We start from the raw sequence: 19,677 nt of genomic DNA on the forward strand, positions 1-19,677 counted from the left end.
AGAGGCACGGTGGGGAGGGAGCGGAGACCCTGTGGGCCACAGGGCACGCCTGGTGAGGCCTCAGGCAAGCTCCTCATGGTACTGGCTCCTGATTTCCCAGGTGGGCCAGGAGCCCTGGTTGCGTGATCTTGGGGAAGGCAGGCAGCTGCTGGCTGCGCGGGGCTGCAGTGGGGCCCACGGTCATAGCCAGGTTTGCCTCTGACTTGATCAGAAGTGTCCTCTTGCCTCCCCTGCCCACTCTCTTCTGTCCCAGGCGTCCCTTTGGAAGTTGCGTGGAGCTCTGTGAGCCGCGCAGTGGGGAAGGAGGGGAGGCATTAGCCTGGCGGTAGAAGTTCTTGCTGATGGGCCTCTGGGATGTTGGAGAGTCTAGACCAGATTTCGTTCTTTGGCAAAAGAACTCTAGAAGCGTTCAAACAGTGGAGGTCCTTGTGCGCCTCTGATGGACAGCATTTTCTGCTTTCTCTCCTTCCACCTGGGACCTCCTGCTTGATGAAAGCAGGAAGAGAGAGCTACCCCCCAACCTCCGGGGGAGGGTTGCCTTTGGAGTCTCTCCAGAGCTTCAAATCCTGCTGCTGGTCTCGTCTTGCAAGGCCCTGCAGTCAGTTTAAAGGTTGCAGACAAAGCCAAGCGCTCCCTCCTGATCCATCTGGGCCACTCCCTGTGTCATCAGTCATTGTCAATGGGAGATGTATGTGTAGCTGCACAAGGGCGATGTCTGACCCCAGGGGCATTGGAAATGTTCTTAGAGAAGGCATTGTTTGCTCCCTGCCTTTGGAAGCCAAGCTCCAGACGTTCTAGGGAACAGCCCCCCTGGCTGAGCCATAACTGCTGTCCAGGTGGGAAGAGGCGAGGTTGTGTTTCTAAAACCTACGGGAACGTAATTCAACGATGCTTATGGATCTACTTAGCCTCTTCTCTTTTTCATTTCTGATCTCTCTTTGGTCTGAGTCATGGGGAGGATTCTGAAACAGGAAGGCGAGGACCTGGGGCCCACTGGTTTTTACTCAAAGGCCATCGACATGCAAAGAACCAAAGAAATAAAGCTCACAAGATGCAACAAATGCATCGTAGGAAAAACAAATGAAATAATGCTCTTTCCAAACACAGCCAGGCAGTTTTCTGGGAGGAAAGCAGATCACCGGGCTCAGAGTGGGAAGGTGGGGCCCCCGGCTCGTGGAAGCACACTGGACACTGCAGTTCTGCACGGAAGCCACTGGCTGAGCCTCGGCACGCGAGGGGTTGGGGGTGCGGCCCGGCGGAGGGCATGTGTGTGCCTCACGCCCGTGCGACTAGCATGTTCCATGGTCCCGAGCCCCCTGAGATCAGATGTCTCACCGTTGATTTGGCATTTGGGCCCCCCTCTGGGCGTTTCCCAGGAGTGGGTTATAGTCATCGAAACTTGATGGGGGAGTATCAGAGTTTTGAAACTGTGCGTAAACCTGTAGTTACTTCTTTGTCCTCTTCTGGTGGTGGTGGCGGTGGTGGCGGTGGTGGAGGTGGAGGCTGGGAGAGCGCACAGACCCCAGGTATCATTCCCCAAACCTGCCCACAAATAGGTCTCCCCTCCCGGGAACCGGGCCGTGCGGTCGGGGCTCTTCTCCCATCCCTGCCTTGCTGGTTCCCAGATCAGAGCCAGGCAGCCTCCTTCCGGACCCCGCACCTCGTCCTGCTGCAGCATTGGTTGTGGTGAGGATCCAGGGAGATGGAGAGATGATCGCCTTCCGGGGCGCCCAAGGTTCTCTCTCTCTCTGCCTCGGGAGAGGGGGCCGAGTCTGCTTGGGAGGGGTCGGGCATAGTCATCTGCATATTGACCGAGCCTCACACCTATGTTTTAATCCATTTGAAGATGACTTTATTATATCATTCAGTATGGAAATAGTGAGGTCTCACCAACTCAGACCTTCTTAAACATGGAAATATTATTCTCTTGTTAGAAGCCCGTTCGGCTAGAAATCTGAGTATCTGGGATTTTTTTTTTTTTTGTCACTCCTTAACATTTTGTTGCCTCCTCCCCCCACCCCCCCAAAAAACCCCCATCCACCTCTCCTTTTGGCTCACCCGAAATCTGAGTGCCACTTTTCTGGGAAAGCCTGATATTCTGACTTCAGTTTTGTAATTTAATGATGGAGAGTTTCCTTAGTAAACCAAATTTAGAGTCCTAGAATGCTTATCTTATATCCAGACCTCGAACATAAAAGGCATTTTATACTCGCAATTGTTCATTTAATGAGCAATTGCAGAGTGCAGGCCGGTTAAGGGATTGAGCTATATGCACTATTATTGCAAGAAGTATTCCGAAATACCAGAAATAGGACGTAAGCTCTGATCAGGGAGACTGCGAGCACAATTACCTTCTTTTCAAATCCTTCTGTGACACTGCGGGAGGAAAAAGGACTTTGAAACTTGAAAGGAAAGAGCTTGCTTTCAACCTCAAAAGCTAGGAGGAAAGGGCTCTGAAATTTGCTCAGAATTCCCAATTCACCATTAGCCTGTTTCTTCCTTTAGCCTCAAGGCATTCTCCGCTTTTTGAAAAGATGTTAAGAAATTCAGTCACAATAGAGAGCCTAGTTTTGAACATGTTTCACTCGGTCCATTGAGGTCTGGGCTCCAGCCTTTGTGTGGGGTGAATTGAGCTGAGCGGCTAGCTGGTTGGAGACAGGTGAATGAGGAGTCGCTGTGCAGTCGCAAATTCTGGCAAAGAAAGAAGCACCCCCTACCCCCACCCCTCCACCCCCCACCCCCCCACCCCGGCCTTTATTTTACAATATGCATTCCTGTACAGCCCTGCTAGTGGCAATATGTGCAGCCGAGCTTGTGCTTAAGTCAATACGGAGTACTTGGTTTATAGCAAGTCTTGTTAAGTTTCTCTTGTAATTGAAGCTGCTGTTGACCTTGCTTGGGGACCATTTGTAAAACCGTTTATTTAGCATAAACTGAAATAATAAACCCTCCTTCGCTCGGGCTGATTGTGATAGGGTGACATTAGTTTGATTTAATGATTAGCCGCCTGACCCTTCTGCTGGAGAGAGCGGCTTGAATAGAGAGTTCACTCGGAAGCACTCCGAAAGAATACTAATGAGCTTGTTAAATTTAGCATGGCTCCAACCACTTTTAATTCCTCTAATGGGAGCAGCACCGCCTGGGAGAGGGAGAAGGGAGGCAGGGAGACACCGAGAACGTTCCTAGAGGGGTCTGCACGCCAGAGCAAGCCCACCGGGAGAAGTTTGCAGAAAGTAGCTAGCCAGAGCCTGGGGTCCGAGTTGTAAGTATTGCCCGTTGTCTTTGACTCTGTGTCTCCTCTGTCTTGGGGGGAAGAGAGAGGAGCACCCGGGTTAAAACAGGATCTAAGGGAACAGTTCAAAAATCAATGCTAATTTGTGGGTGACTGGGTGACGGGCACTGAGGGGAGGGGCACTTGATGGGGTGAGCACTGGGTGATATGCTCTATGTTGGCAAATTGAACTCCAATAAAAGTAAATAAATAAAATAAAATAGTAAAAAAAAATCAATGCTAATTTTTTAATTTTTTTTTTATTTTTTTAAAAGGTGGCCACGTGCATGTACCGTGAGCTCCCGATCAGCTAATTTTGCCAGGGTGACAGGAGGTGTTCCTAGTTGGTGACGCGGTACAGGGTTTTGTCTTTAGACTGGAAGACTTGTCTGAAACTTTCATCCGGGGTCCAGGCGGGAAAGAAAAAAAAAATAAAAAAAAATAAAAAATAAACACTTGCTTCCTGGCTGGCAGGGAAAGAGGGTGCAGGAGGCTGTGAGTCGGGGCCCAGGAGTGTGTGTTCGAGTCCTGCTTCCCGCAGCGCCCTGCCCTTAAGCCTTTGTCCCGTGCCGCTGAGCCACCTCCGAGTTTTCCGAGATCGTGGCCCGTAGACCCCACGTCGGTTGCCTCCGGAGGAGTTTGGAGAATCTGGGACCTGTTGGCAAAACGTGGTGATGCTTGGGCAGCTTCTCCCTCTGGGGGCAGGAGTTTGTTCACTTGCCCTCCAGCCCGGCTGTGCACAGGGGTGGAGGTACAAAGGGGGATTGTGAGGACAGGGCTTCAAATCATTTTTTCCTGTGACTTTTTGGAGTGAGTGGCACGTTTCCGTGTGACTCCCGAGTTAGCAGCTGTTTAACGTAGAGAAGCACGAACAGTCCCCTTGTGTCTGGCCGTGAAAGTCCATTGGCAGATGCTCCTGGAGCAGTGGGCTGTTTGCTTACATTTTTGCAGCCGACTGCTTGCTGCCTGTTGCCATGGTGGACAGTATGTTTCTGTCAATAATTTGGCCTGGCGTTGCCTGTCTGCACCGACTCTCAAACTTTATTGAACAACTCGACACAACTGAACAAGATTAGACAGCTTGCGTCTTTTGGCTTACTGAAGTGGTTGCTAAATTTATAAGAGCAGGCAGGAATATTGCTTGGAAAATTTCCTTTTCACTGTGCAGAGCGTGCTCTCCAGCCTCAGAGCTGTTTGTATTCCGGAGCGTGTGTACTGTCAAGTTGTGATCCGAGTGCCCGTCCCCAGCAACTGAGTACCCCGGGTAGTCTTCACGACGTATTTGTCGGCTGGGATGCTTCTGGAGAGGACGGAGGGCAGGTAACAGTGAGTGGGCATGGACGGTTATAGGTCTGATGGAAGTTGCCACTCTCAAAAAAGAACTCCTCGCCTGCCGTTAGTCAAGTTTTTCTGGGTTAAGTCAGAAAACTTTAAACTGCGCTTCTTTCTCGTTATAACTTTCATATCCACACGTGTTAGGTTCAACTCTCATTAAGAAAATAATAAAACTGGAGTACTTGTGAAAAAAAATCACTTAGCTGAAGACACCCCATTTCCATCACCCCCCCACCCACACCGCCCACTCCCCTGGTCCACCAATTACTTCCTTCTCCCAGGAGGCTGGGTAGGGGGGACGTGGGAGGACTCTGGTCAGGCCGTGCCAATTATTCAATTATTTGTGAAGTCGGGTTCAACTGCTCATCATAAAGGCTTGGCTTCGAAGAAACTCACTCTATTATGGGGATGCAGTTTTAAGGGAAGAAAAGTTAATTTCTTCTAGGAAGATTAAGTCAAGGGAATCCTGCTTTCAACCTGGAACAGATTAGTGGAGCTTGGTTATTCATCTTAACCAGAGAATGCTAATTATGTGTCGCGGGGGGCTCCTGGTGAGGGCTCTCTGGCTTTCCACACGAAGGTCCATTCTACAGAATTTGCAGGCCAGGGCCACAGGTTCACTTCAGGTTGAAATTTGGAATAAAGATTTTATACAGGCGCAAATGAGTGGAAAATGTGACTTTGGCCATTGGTAGGTTATAGGAATTTTTATAAAACCGCCTAAGAGTTTTAATGTTTTTGACACCCTTTTGCTTTTATGTAACTGCAGGCCCTTATTCTATAGCCTGCAACTTTACTGCTAATGAAGTATGAGGGTGCAATGGAGCCTCAAAGTATTAGTCAGAAGGGAAAATTAAAATGTAGGTTTTTTTTTCCTTTTCTTTTCTTTCTTTCTTTTTCTTTCTTTCTTTCTTTCTTTCTTTCTTTCTTTCTTTCTTCTTTCTTTCTTTCTTTCTTCTTTCTTTCTTTCTTCCTTCCTTCCTTCCTTCCTTCCTTCCTTCCTTCCTTCCTTCCTTCCTTTTTCTTTTCTTTTCTTCTTTTCTTTTCTTTTCTTTTCTTTTCTTCTTTCTTTCTTTCTTTTTTTTTTTTGGTAGTTTGTTCTTAAATTAGCAAAAGCATGGTTTGAATTGCTTCTGTAAAGATCGATGTGTGAAAATGTGGGATTACACCGAGACTTTTTTTTCTTCTTCTTAGTAGTTACTTGATAAATTAAACTCCTAATGTATCCCATAATTATAGGATTTGGCGGTGAAGATCTGCACAAAACAATGCTAAAATAATGTTTCACAGTTACCCTGCAGTAGTCAGCAAATTCACTGTAAAGACCAAAGCATACCTCATTGTCTATTCTGTTTTGCAAGTCACTTGCCAGACTGAAAAACAAAGCAAAACAAAACATTGCTTATTTCTTCAAATCCCAGACACAGGCAGAGCGATTAAAATTGCTCCTGGCTTCGGGTGGTTCGAGTCATTAGTCATCACAAAACAGTAGTCGTGACTATAGTTTATATTTTCACACTTGCCCATGTTTATAGCTATACTTTCTTCTGAATTTGTACAAACAGCCATGAAACTGCTAAAGCATACTTTTCCTGTTTTTTAAGGGCTCTCAGCCAGATCTAACTACTTTATGAAATATGCTTTGAAGATACGTCTATATGTCGGGATAAGATGTGTTCAGAATCTGTCCATCCAAAACGTGCAACACTGTTATTAGTTACCTATTATGTCTATTTAAGACGAAGAATGGGACTTCCTTCTCAAATTAGAGGTCTGAGCCATGCCCGAACAGCTTTTTTTCCAGCAGTACTTGCCTTCCAGAACGCAGTCTGCAGATGCAATGCAGAGCTTGTTTGGGGGTACGTAGTGTAGAGTGTGTGTCTGGCTCTAACAGATGAATTGGCCCATTTGTTGTGGGTTCTGATCACTCGTGCGATTTAATTTTATGCATGGCTTCTTTGATCTGCTATTCTAGAAAGGTCATCCAATCACATTTGCAGAGAGCCCTAATGGGTAGATGGGAAGTTCCTACAGATCAAAGGGAATGGAAGTATTAGGAAGCTGGAATATTGAATGTATGTGGAATTTGGTCAAGCTGTTTCCTTAGTGTGTGAAGAAGCGTCTGGACCCCAGCAGAGCGTGTGCCTGGGTCTGCATCACGGACGCCTTCCTCGCCCACAGAGCCATCCTGCCCTGGCAACCAGTCCTAGTCCATTTTGTTCTGGGATCTCAGCTCTGTGCTAGGGGCCGCAGAAAAGAGTGTCCTGCAAAGGGCACTGTAGGTTTCCGTGATGGGCACCTTTACCCCTTGTAATTAGTGGGCCTTTAGTCCCATTCCTAGCTCCGCTTAAACCAGTGGGTTACAGATCTGACTTCAAAACAAAACAGGAAAACTTCTGGATCACTTTAGGTCCTTTGGCCCACAGATCACCCAGAGGCTCAGTGGGTGTCCGAGCGGCCCGATTCCTGAGCGGCGGCCCAGCTTCCTCAGACAGACAGGGGAAAGCTGGACATCCACGGCCTCAGGCTGGCAAAACTGCCAGCCCCGCTTGGGACCTGCAGGGCTATTGGCAAGTCCCTAATGGAAAGCCTCACTGGCAGATTCACTTGTAAGCTGGCGATGATAATTCGCTGACCCCCTACATCTCAACTTAATAGGCTCATTTCCTGCTCCCCTTCGTCCTTCGATTTGTATTTGGAAGCCTCATTCATGGGCAGTTTTGTCTGGAGACTGTCCCATCATGGTGTAGCTTTCAAAGTTGCCAAGACTGAGCAATAGGCTTCCTTTTGGGGAGGAGGGACAGAGCAGGAGACCTAATTGATTACTGGGTTTGAATTGCTCCTTCAAGTGGCTCACAGAGCTTTCATTTTCCTTCTCCCTCCAGAGGATGAAAGTCCTGGACAGACCTATCACAGAGAGAGAAGAAACGCAGTCACTATGCAGCCACAGAGCGTCCAGGGGCTCGGCAAGATCAGCGAGGAGCCTTCGACGTCTAGCGAGGAGAGGGCCTCGCTGATCAAGAAGGAGATCCATGGGTCCCTGCCGCACCTGGCCGAGCCCTCGGTGCCGTACCGTGGGGCCGTGTTTGCCATGGACCCCCGGAACGGTTACATGGAGCCCCACTACCGTAAGTGGTCCCTGCCCGGCGGCCCTCGTCCTGGGAGCTGTGCAAGGCTGGGTGCACGCGTGCTCTACCGGTGACGGGGGCTGGTATTAATTTATGTCAGTGTTTAATTTACTGTCCGGTTTTGTTTTGTTTTGTTTTGTTTGTTTTTTTGGTTTTTTTCCCTTCTCCTACATCCTGTCCATTCCTCTTTTTAAGAGAGAGAGCCATTTTCTTGCATCTCTAAGCAACTCCAAGCCTCCGTGGGGCAGCCCCCAGAAAGGTGTCCATCTGTGGCTAATCCACATGGACCTTGGCTGGGAACGAGAACCAGATTTCTTCCACCCAAGTAGACACTGCAGGAGGAAAATTGGTTGATGGAGGGTAGTTATTAAAGTGGGCTGCACTGGCCGAAATCCTGAGCAACAGCCATCCTCATTTTTGAGGTTTTTTTTTTTTTTTTTTTTTTTTTTTTGCTTCCTGGTGGAAGACGAACGAACGAACCCCTCTTGAGCAAATCAAGGCTGAGGTCCTTAATGTGGAAGATTTCTCTACGTGTTTTACTTTCCTCTCTCACCAGCATGCCAGGAACATGGGAAGCTCCTTTTCCAGCGCTAATAAAGTTTAAGTAATTCACTAGGACTCAGAACACAAATGCACGATGGCTTTTGCCGAAGAAAAATGGTGTAAGGGTTGACTTTATTTGTGGCCTGTTTCTAGTGAAAAAAAAAAAAAGAAAAAAAATATAATTTGGTTGTGGAGTAATGAAGTTCATATTGAGGTGCCAGAGCTTACAGCTCTTGATTACAGATTTATCACCTTGCCAGGATACAGACTTGCCATTTAACCTTCCCGGCTCCAATTCCAGATGATCCATTGAGCTCCAGAGAGGGGGGACTGGTTTGCGTTTCCCCTTTTCCACATCATTCAGAAATTTTAGTGTTTTTAAGGCAAAAGGTCATTAGCCAGATGACTGATTAGCAAGGACAGCTGATTAGTGCTTTTTTTTTTTCTCAAGAAAGTGCCCAGGATAAAAGCTAATTTCATCCCTTCGTTAGCTAGCTTGCAGCAGAGGGGAATGTTCCCTCATCAGGGTGCAGATCAAAGAGCCTGGAGCAGCCTTACGTCTCAGCAACGGCTTCCCCCCTCCACCCCCCACCCCCGACCGGATTACATTGTTGGTAAAGATGGAGGGGACATTATATTTTTAAGTGGTCAGAAGCATGGAGGAAAAGGTTTTATGGAGTCTTCTAAGCTTTTGAAAAAGCCTACAACTTCTCTGATTAGAGAGCGCTTCTCAGCCCAGTTGCTGCAGTGGTGTTTTACAGATCCAGGAATGAGGAGGAGGAGGAGGTTCGGGGGTGGGGGGACTCACTTCTTTCTCTTCCTTCATTAAAGTTTATTTCATTTTCTTTTAGGGACAAGAGTTTACAGTCGTGTTGGCAGGATTTTTCTCTGAGCACATTGTTTTCCGCGTGGTGTCTTTTATTTGCGGGTCTCTATTAGATACCATCCGTGCAGAGACAGTGAGCGGATCTGCAAACCTCCTACCTACAGCGCTACTCCCTGAGTATATTTACGTTGTAAAAAGAATCCAGTTTCATTTATTAGCCGCAAGTTCCCTGCATTGTTTTGGTCCTGATGTGTGAACACAAACGTTTCCCATCTCGTACTTACGTTTTGGGTTCTGTTCCAGATGCCCACTAATTAGTGAGGCACTTAATTGGGCAGGACAGCTGACGGATACTTCTTTTTGGGTTGATGGAAGTGGGCAGATGACCGTTAACTTTCTCCCTGAGCCATTCAGCTTGCAGCTTGCTCTGGGTCCATGTGTTCTAACGGTTTGCCCGTTGTCTCCTAGCCCCTTCGTTTGAGGAATGGGCGCTTGGCACACCTGGGATCCTCGACGCCTCTTGGCGGTGTGCGTTTGCGACCCAGCCCTTGGGCCTCCAGTGGAATATTCACTAGTGTGGGGCACTGGAGAGCTTTTACTGGGGCTGCGAACTGTTCTAGTTAGAGGACAGAGATCAATAGGTTGGGTGCTCCTTAGCTTTCCCCACTGTATTGTCCCAAGTTGCTGTTAAAGTCGCATGATGACTGACAAACTATGTACGTTTCCTATAACCAACTGGCAGATGCCATTTTGACCCGGGATCCCAATGTACCCCCTAAATTGGTCATAAGTCAATGGTATTATTACATATATAACATGGATGGGGGAGTTCTAGAGATTACACAGATTGGATTACCGCGCAGAGGATTTGGGCTCAAGGTCCAGCTTTGCCAGGTAGCGGCCTTACAGCATGGCCAAGTGTGCTGACCCCTCTAGGAATCATTTCCTAACCATATGTTTGGTGTTGTAATGTGACTGCTGCTCCATGGTGTTTTCCTGAGAATCAAGGGAGACAATGCAAATATAGTATTTAATAGAATCTCTGGCTCAGGGTGAGTGCTTCTGATTATTATGGCAATTGTTTTCCTATGCCTCTACTTCCTCCTGTCCCTTCCTTTCCATAATTGCGGTCATCACCGCAATTGTGTGTTTACACTGGTCCACCATCACCACCACCATCACCACCAACACTATCACCATCATCACCACCAATAGCGCCACCACCATCAGCACCATCCCCTACCACCAACACCATCATCACCACCATTGCCACCACCCCTACCATTAGCACTCACCATCATCACTGCCATCAGCACCAGCAACACCATTACCACCAACACTATCACCACCATCAACACGACCAGTAGCACTACCACCATCAGCACTTACCACGGTCACCACCATCAGTACCACCATCACCACGGTCGACACCACCACTGCCATCACCACCTTTACTTGAATGTGATGAGTTCACTATCCAAACCAAGTTGTTTTTGTTAGTGCTGCGGTCGTGTGTGCTGCTCTGCCTCCCTGAGATCTGTGTCATCTATAAACCGATTAGAGATCGAGTGGACTGTAAACCTTAGGAAAAGTGTTGGTGTGGTCAGCACTGTGTACGGTGGCCTTCTGAGCGTGACCTTTCTCCCTGAACCTTAATGAATTGACTGTAATTTTTTTTCCAATTTTGTAAGTGAAGAAATATTAAAGCTTTTAAATGACTTTGAGAAGTTTTGACCTTTTAAACTCTTGGCAGAAAGTGTTTTATGTACCAAATACAGGCTCAATACCTGTGGAAAAATGAAAGCTACAGAATTATTCATGTGAAATATTTTAAAGACATCCTGAACTAAGCCTCAGGGAGTTAGATAGGATGCAACTCTACTTTTTCTCCAACGCTATTGGATTACCCAGTCTTCCACCAGTATAATGAGTATTTGGGGGGACTTTATAATAAAATCTATCTACCTTATCTAGATTTCAGTATGCAGATCAAGCTAATGGATGACCAATGCAATGCTGAAGTCGCTAGGTCCTCCATGAATTTTTAGTGTAGGAGAAAAGTGCTATCTTTTTCATATGAGGCCTGAAAGTTCGATCACGTTTCTTCGCTTGTCAGTCCTGTAGCGACAGTGTCCACACACAAGTTCAATGCAGACCTTCGCCGGCTCAAGGTTCAGAAACGTGAAGGGTTGTACGGTTGTGAGTCTTTGCCAGCTCCACCAGGTTGTTGAAGAGAAGAGACTCCCCCAATCCGGTGTGGCTGGGCATGGGGACACTCCCAGGAATTCCTTCATTGCTCTGTGGTTGGAAAATGTGGGCTTTCCAAGATGCCTAATTTGTGCTTCTATATATACTGACTTTGTATTTCTAACGTGTGGGCAGGCTTCCTGTAAGACCGGAAAAGGGAAAATCATTTCTTTACCCTCAGAAGGACATCTGTACAATTTTTATTGCGCAAGACTTGATTATCCTTGGGTATGCAGTGGTGCGTCTTCACAAACGGCACTTAGGCTGGATGCAAAGTATTTTAGGTTTTGTGGGTTTAACTTTAAAAAAAAAAAAAAAAGAAAGAGAAAAGAAATACCAGCGCTAGCGGGCACTTCAAACGTTCACAACATATGTTTGGAATAAAATCCTCACGGGGGGCACTGGAGGGCATTCTCTCCTGAAGGGTAGCTGTGAAGGACTTGTATATCAAGGCAAGAAAGTAGATGCTGAAGCAGCATGGCCCGGACGTGGGGTGATGCTGACAGGCGTGCTGCTGCAGGATCAGGAGCGCTTTATAACTGGGGAGAGAGTGGGAGGAGGGGCTGGGGTTCCGGGACCTGACCTGCTTGTACTGGAGTCAGGATAGGAGGCCCATCTCCTGCCTAAAGCCCTCTCTGCACCTTTACTCTCCAGGGGCTCCCTCCGTGGCCAGGTATTTCAAACTACCAGCACCCCCCTGCTTTCACTTACTGCCATGCATTTATTCTCTTAGGAACTTGTGAAGGCAGGTGACATAATAGTTAAAGCATTCCTGTACCCTGGCCGACACTTAACTTTTATTCTCTTCTCTTTACGGAAAACATGTGTTTCATTGTCTTCTGTCTTCCTGTGAGGAGTCTCGTTTTCTGACTGTGCCTGCAGGAGTCTTTGCGGGGAGCTTCTCAGATTCACTAGTCATGCCACACAGGGCCCCTGCTGGGTCTGGTATAAGGAGTGGAAGGACGTCCCCTTTTCTAAAATTTCAGGTCTCTTTTACAGTTTTACGGTTGTGAAGATGCTTTTCTTCTGCCCCCAACTGCTCCCAAGCAGTAGTAATCCCTCATGGAAAATATGATTCATTCCTTCATGCAAATGCTTTGATTGAAAACATACCACTGGTATCCTGCCTTATGTTTCCCAGCTCAGATGACAGAACTATTAGTGGCTAATTAGCAAAACCTGAGGAATTAGCTTAAAGAAAAGAAACTGAATTTTTAATTGCTTGCATTTATTTTCTGTGGAAAGCTGATGTGCTGAGCCCCCTTGGATTCTTGTGTGCTAAAAAAAAAAAAAAAAGAAAAGAAAAAAGAAAAAGTAAGATTTGTTTTTTTTTTTTTTTTTTTTTACCTGTCTGTCTTTATATTAGGTGACTTTCTACAGCCCTTAGAAATGCATCTTCTGGGTGAGTGGGAGAGAAGGTGTGTATTTTGCATATTTAATAGATGCACCTGCTCACGTTTCTCCTGTTGGAGTGTCATCTGGAGACAGTGAGAGACAAGAATGCCTACAAGGCACAAATGAACAGTTTGGGGTCGACCAAACTGCACAGGGAGTGACAATTCCCCGAGTACACAGTTCTGTTCTCATCCAGGCTGTCTTTTACCTCTTTGCAAAACAGTGGATGAACCAATCAGGAGCGTCTGTGTGTATGGTTTTGTTTTTTTTTTTCTGTTGTTGGTGGGTTGTCTTTTTTTTTTTTTTTTTTTTTTTTTTAAGTTTTTTAGACTGACTGTACTGTTTAGCTAGAAGGACAGATGTTGGGTCAGACCTTGGGGGCTCCACTAGGTATATTGCTTCTTCCACTGACAGTCTTGAACTGCAGGGGGATCTGGAGCTGAGAGACGCAAACAGTCTGTGAACCTCTGCAAAACTGGTATTTGTGACCTTAAGAATAGCTCCGTGATGATTCTGGTCTTTCTATTAGAAATTTGATGTAAGGATTCAGGGTTTCTTTCAGTAATCCAGAGCTAACGTTTAAGGCCTGCAAACTGTGAGCCACTTCCATAGATTTTTAAGGGGCTATTGCAAGGTAACGGACTCTGCCAAAAGGGGTAGAAGTTTAGGGGTGATTCTAAGGTTTGAAGATTGATTCTTGCCGGTGAACCTTGACTACTCTTCTGCCTAATATGACTGTGATTCTACAATTCTGTCTTGGCAGGTGGCCTGAGAAACAGGGAACCAGCAGTGAGAAAAACACTGTAGTGTTTGGAAAAGTTTATTTGATTTTATTCATTGAATTTGGGGGATGTATTTATTGGAGGAGAGCAGGGAAAAGCTTGAAGGACGTTCAGGAAAAGGAAAGACAGAGAAGGCTAAGGGAGACCATGTTCTAGGGAAAATCAGTTGGCTGTTGGTTGCATCCTGGCACAGCCCCCCCTTCCCTGGCGGCCCAACACGGTCCTCCCCACAGGCAAGCCCGACTCCCTGGCCGCGACCCAGGCCACTCCGTTCATACTGTTGTTCCTCTTGGGGTCATTCGGTGCTTTCCTCCTGTCTTCAGGGTAAGTAGAGACCGCTTCCCTAGAGAGTCCTTTTAAGGTCCATTTCACAAAGGTATTTATTTCCCTTCCCAGGACACCAAGTAGGCGTATAATTCTCACCTGGCACCTCACTGCACTGTGCTTGTGCGTTGGTGTTTCGAATAATGCAGTGGTCCCGGGGTGGTCCCCAGCTCGTACACCCACCAGAATCCCTGGGGCAGGACTGGGAGGGCCTCTAAGAGCCCCTGTGGGATGCAGAAGGGTGAGCTATCCTGTTGCTGGACCTTAGTCACAGCACAGATGATACTTGTCCGGAGCCTGCTGCTCAGGAGGGGCCACCTGGCAAGAGACTGATGCTTCTGCTGCTATTTTATTTCTAGTCCCTATATGCCACCTCCGACAAACATAGTCACCCGTCCTTTCTGAAAGTAGGCACTTATGACACATATATACGTATTTACAAGTTGGACATTTCAGAAGCAGCAGAGGTATTTGCTCTCTTGTGTACATCCAGCGGGGGTACATCTGCTAGGGTCCTCATCTGACGTGGACTGTGGTACGTTGGGATAAGTCGGCAGTTGGCTCGCAGACCTAGAGGAGGATCCTCTTTTTAAGAACCGTGGGACTAGCGCCTGAGATCCACCTGTCCCGCGGGTTTTGACACCCCTCTAAAAACCGAAACAAGTGGGTATTTTTCCTGTAGTTAAGGTGATTGTGACATTTGTTTCTCCTCTTCCAAATTTTAATGACTTGTTTTGCGTTCAGTAATCTCTAGGCAATCCCTGATTTCGGTAACATCTTTCCATCGTGTTAGCGTCCAAGTATGCGTGTAATCCGTGTTAACAGGACGCTCCATCTCCAGATAGGCTTGAGATTATGAACTCGGTTGTTTAAATATTCCATGTAATTATTTTCCATTCTTAATTTGGCACCCACCGAACGCAATCGGCATTTTTTTGAGTTGCTCATAGATCTTTCCGCCCGTCCCTCTGTCCCCTCCCAGTCCCTCCGCTCCCCCATCCCTCTATCCCTCCATCCCTCCCCCTCCTCTGTCCCCCCTTCATAGAGTAAAGCATGAGAAACACACCACTCCTGCCACTCCTCAGCCATCTGCTAACAACTTTCTGTCCCATTTCCTAATGGAGCAACATTACCCTTGGCCCCTCCTCCTTTTTCTTGTATAATTAATTACCTCTGATGTCTCTTGCAAGTTGTGTCTCCTGTCCTGCCCTGGCTTTCTTGATCTTGTATCGATAAGTTTGTGCCGTATCTTCATACTTCATGGTGAAAGGACTGGATTTTTCTCTTTGTTGCCTTTTACGGTTGGGTTGAATATAGGGAAACCAATCTGGCGTTTTATTGCTCTGTCCTTCCTATGTTCTGATAGCATTCGGATTCTTACGGTACTCTTTGAAAAGTATCCAACTTCCTCAGATCCTTTAGCTTTTACATTCTGGTCTCTATACTTTGGATCTGTCTACGATTAATTGCTCTTATCTTCCTAATGTCTTCCCTTCTTTTTTGGTGGGTCCAGGCTTTTTTATCAACCTCAGTTTTGGTGAGTTTCTGCCTCTTAGCATGAAATGAGGAAAATTTTTGATTCATTCAGCTGTTGATATTTTTGTGTTCATCTGTTAGTCATTTGTTATTTCAGTGTATACTTTAGTGGCCTCCTAAGTGCTAACTCGTGTTAGAAAGAAGGAACAAAGTCCCTGCCTCCGTGGACCTCGGGCTGGTGGGGCATTGAGACAAGTGGATGAGCCCATGCAAAAAGGCAGCACAAAGGTTATTTCAGCAAGGCAAATGCAGGGTCCTTTGGGAGCAGGTAACAATATGCCTGACCCAGAGTTGGGTCCAGAGGGCTTCCTGGAGGAAGGGACATCTGAACTCACCCCTGTGGCAAAGAGGTAGACAGGATCCTTTACGAAGGAAATCCTTTATGAGGACCCGGGAAGAGGGTGGTGGGTGGGTGGAGCTCAGAGAAGTGGGTGGAAGTGGACAGGCTTCCTGGGAAGCCGCTTTTCCCCTACATGAGTCCCTGGGGTGATCCCTGGGACGTGGTTCATAGCTTTGGGGTATTTCAGCAGATCTTTGGTTGACTGTGTTTCCCATTGCTCACCCAGAATTTCTTGGTCTCAGAGACTTTATTTAATTCACCTCCTGCCTCCGATTTGCAGGCAGGGGATTCCTGTCCCGCAGCGGCCCTCCCGACTTCTGACCACTGCTTGTTCATGTGCTGCTCTGCCCTGCGTGGTGTGTCAGGTCCTCCCTTGAAGACAGCAAAATCCACTAATAGCAAAATCTAGAAGTTCTCAAACTTCTGAGTTCTTCTGTGTTGGATAACCTAGACTGCTACAGTATCTTTCTTAATCTCAAAGTGCAAATCCCAAACATCAACAATAAATATGGCTTAATTTCTGATGAATTAAGAGTGTCCTGTTTCAAGACCCATTTTAACTTCAAAATATATAATGTTCACGATTGAAAAAAACAAACCCTTGAGTTTTATTATTATTACTGTTTTTTTTTTTTAAACTTAAATCTAATATCCGTCAAGCTAGAGAAAGTGCAAGGGGCTCGTGATGAGGTTTGGGGTGGGGGCCTGAAATAAAGTGAAATTCAGCTGGGAAATCCAGTAGCTAATGCTGCTGCTGCTGGGGGGGCGGGGAAGGGGATGGGAACAAAGCCTTCCAGTGGCAGCTGAAGCCCGCAATCCGGCCTGGACAGAGAGGATCTTAGGAGAAGGTGGTGGGACCCCTGAGGAGGAGACGCGACCCCTCCGTGGGGGCTGCGAGGCTAATCAGCAGACATTGTGCAGGTCAGAGGAAGCCCACCCCAGGAAGCTGAGTGTTTACTTGTCCGCTGGGGGGCTGGGGGGGACAAAATCTGCATCCTGATTGTGCTCCTGACTCGTGAGGGGAATAAAAGGAGGCGCCTCTGTCCTAATTTAGAGAGGATCCCATAAGTGCGCGTGGCAGAGGCCAGGAAACAGACACCATCTCTTTTTTTTCCATCTTGCTTTCGTGGAATAAGCCTGCTTTCAAAGGCAGCAAGAATTCACATTTCCTCCCCATCCCTGATTTCTCCCCTTAAGGAAGGCATGTCATGAAATGTCATTGCCACCCTCCTCCCCTCCCATTTGTGAGCCGATGGACCTCACACCTGGTTTCTGAGATCTCAGCTTGGTTCCACAAATGTGACCACATAGCTTGACTCTTTTGCTCGAACATGGAATTTACTGCTATATTTCATATATCTATGGCTATGGGATGCATTTTTATGTAGGCTCTTTTATCACTAATGATGTTTTGAATATAGCCTGTCTACAAATTGATGACATAGAGAGATAGGCGATGAGCAGTTGGAGGCACCTGAGCGCGCCTCTGGTGTACCCAGCCCTGCTGAGCACACCCCTGGTCGATGTGCTTCTCGTCTTACTCCATTGGGTACATGATGCATGATATTTATCCTCATTTCAAAAATCCGGTGCATTTTTTGAGAGCCTGCTATGAGCCAGACACTGTCTAGGTCCTGAGGGGTCAGCATTTGACAAGGTTAGCCAGAGGACATGCACCAAACACCTGGGCAGAGACATCACTGAGCCCGTACAGCTGGTGCTCTCGGTGGTGGTGAGGGGAGAGACTGGGGGCATAGTGACATACCTGGCCTTGCTTGAGGTGTCCCTGCAGCTGAGGCCCAAATGACAAAGCCGGCCATGGACGATCTAAGGGGAGAGCATTCCACTTAAAGAGCAGAATTTGTGGGGTTGCTGTGGATGTGTCCAGGAGCAGAGAGAAGGGTAGTATGATGGCTTGGCGAGGGAGTGGGGTAGTTTTGAGGGGACAGGCTGGGGGAAATTGTGGGCCAAGGGAAAGCATGGGAGGGAGTGATGTGGTTGGGTTTTTTTTTGGCTAGCGTGTGGGGACTGTCACAAGGGGCCAGAGTGGAGAATTAGGATGTGACTCAGCAGGCTGTTGCAGTGACCCAGGTGGGAGGGAGATGGTTCTCCTCTCTTAGAAATTATAGCAGGCAGAAACTGAGCCCTCTCTTTGTGCCACATTATGTCAGGGCTTGGAATGTATTACATTCCCATAATAACCGTATGAGAAGTTGATTTTTTTCCCCTGTAAGCAGATGAGGAAACTGAGGCCCAGTAGACCAAGTAAGTTGCCCATTTGTACATGGTTCAGAAGTGCCTGAACCAAGGTTGGAACTCACACTGGCCCCAGAGTTCAAATTCTTAATCCATGCTGAAAGCTAGCTGTGCACGGCAGCCCGGTGGGCAGTGGTTCATGCTCAGCCTGCTGGGGGAGCCTGGGGACTGTGCCAGAACCAGGGGTGGCGCTGCCAGTGGTGACAGGCAGGGGTCCGACGTGCCCTTGGGGGCGTCTACAGTCGCTGATGAGTGGATCTGAGCAGGGGGAGAGTGCAGGTGTGCCTGTGTTTGCCTCTGTGATTGCTGTGCTCCAGGAGTTACTACAAGGGGAGGAGGAGAAACTGCTGCTCAGTGATACTCTCCCAAAGAATCAGAAGTTGCCTGGGATGCGATCACGGGCGGGCCCCCCTAGTCCTCTCTGCAGCCCCTGCTCTGGGGGCTAGGTGTGTTGGGAGACTCCGACCGTCTCCACGGCAGGCCCCTATGTGCCAGGTGCTGGGCTGAGGACTCTTTTAGGTTTTGCACAAATCCATTTGGCACGTGAGTCAACTGGGATTTAGAGGGATCTTGCTCCCAGTGCCAGTCTGAGTCTGGACTCCCTGGCTTAGGGTTTGGGAGGGAGGCTCTGCGTGCGCTGTTCTTCTCTGTCTTGTTAAACTGTGTCCTCTCCACAGTGCCCCTGGGAACCCCTATGCCGGTGGTGGCTTTTGGGACATAGGCCATCTGTGTGGACCATAGATAGATGCATTATGTGAACTCGATTCTGAAGAGCAGCCTGTATAAGTAACTGGAGCCTCCGCATGTCCCCAGAATAATGCAGTATCTGGCTCCACTTTGGCCTTGTCTGGGAACAGCAGCCCCTTACGTGTTCCTCTGTGTGACTGTGCAGGGCCGCACGTCACCCTGCTCCACCCAGGGGAGAAGGAGGCAAGGAGAGAGCACCTTTGTTTTTAAGTATAATTGGAATATTTGCAGAAAGAGAGAGGGGGGAACGCAGGCCTGTCGCACAGAGGTGTCTTGGCGTCCTGCTAACATGGGCAGCTCCTGGTCTCCGGGCTTGGGTGTCGCAGATAAAGTGTGAGGATCTTGGGAGAAGCGATTAGCATGATGAAGGGGCAGCTGGAAGGATGACTCATGAGGAAAGATGAAAAGGACCAGAGGCACAGGGCGTCTCTGGAGGAAGGAGAGCGCGGCTGCAGAGGGTGAGACAACATGTGCGAGGACAGGCACGGGGAGCCCATGGGACCCACTTCCCTCAGGCCTGCGGGTAGCATGAGGGGAGCCCCCGGACCTAACCTCACAAAGCTGTTTCCGGGCACCGGATCCGACCTGAGATCCATCTGGGTCTGGTGATCCAATGCAAGTCCATAAGGAAAGTGACCGTTGACTTCAGAGTGACTCCTCTCTGGAGATGCTTATAACTGCAACAGGCTAACACTTGCAGCCTTCTCTAAAAGGCTGAGCGATGGCTTCTTAGATATCTTTTTTAAAATTTTTATTTATTTATTTGAGAGAGAGTGAGCAAGAGAGAGAGAGGGAAAGCAGCAGAGGGAGAGAGAGGGCAGCAGACTCCCCACTGAGCAGGGAGCCAGAGGCAGGGCTCGAGCCCAGGACCTTGGGCTTCTGACCTGAGCCAAAGACAGGTGCTTAACCGACCAAGCCACCCAGGCGACCCTTAGATATTTTTTTGA

The 19,677-nt window shown here is 47.9% G+C and overlaps 1 protein-coding gene across 1 annotated transcript in view; it reads left to right on the plus strand.

Annotated features, from left to right (window-relative positions):
• GLI3 (GLI family zinc finger 3) overlaps positions 1 to 19,677 on the plus strand; it is a 270,490-nt gene that overhangs the window by 83,488 nt on the left and 167,325 nt on the right. Inside the window, exon 3 of the mRNA XM_038562653.1 lies at positions 7,492 to 7,734. Coding sequence (XP_038418581.1) covers positions 7,492 to 7,734 — 243 coding nt within the window. The remainder of the gene's footprint in view (positions 1 to 7,491; positions 7,735 to 19,677) is intronic.

Source organism: Canis lupus, chromosome 18 (assembly GCF_011100685.1).
Source record: "Canis lupus familiaris isolate Mischka breed German Shepherd chromosome 18, alternate assembly UU_Cfam_GSD_1.0, whole genome shotgun sequence".
NCBI lineage: Eukaryota > Metazoa > Chordata > Mammalia > Carnivora > Canidae > Canis > Canis lupus.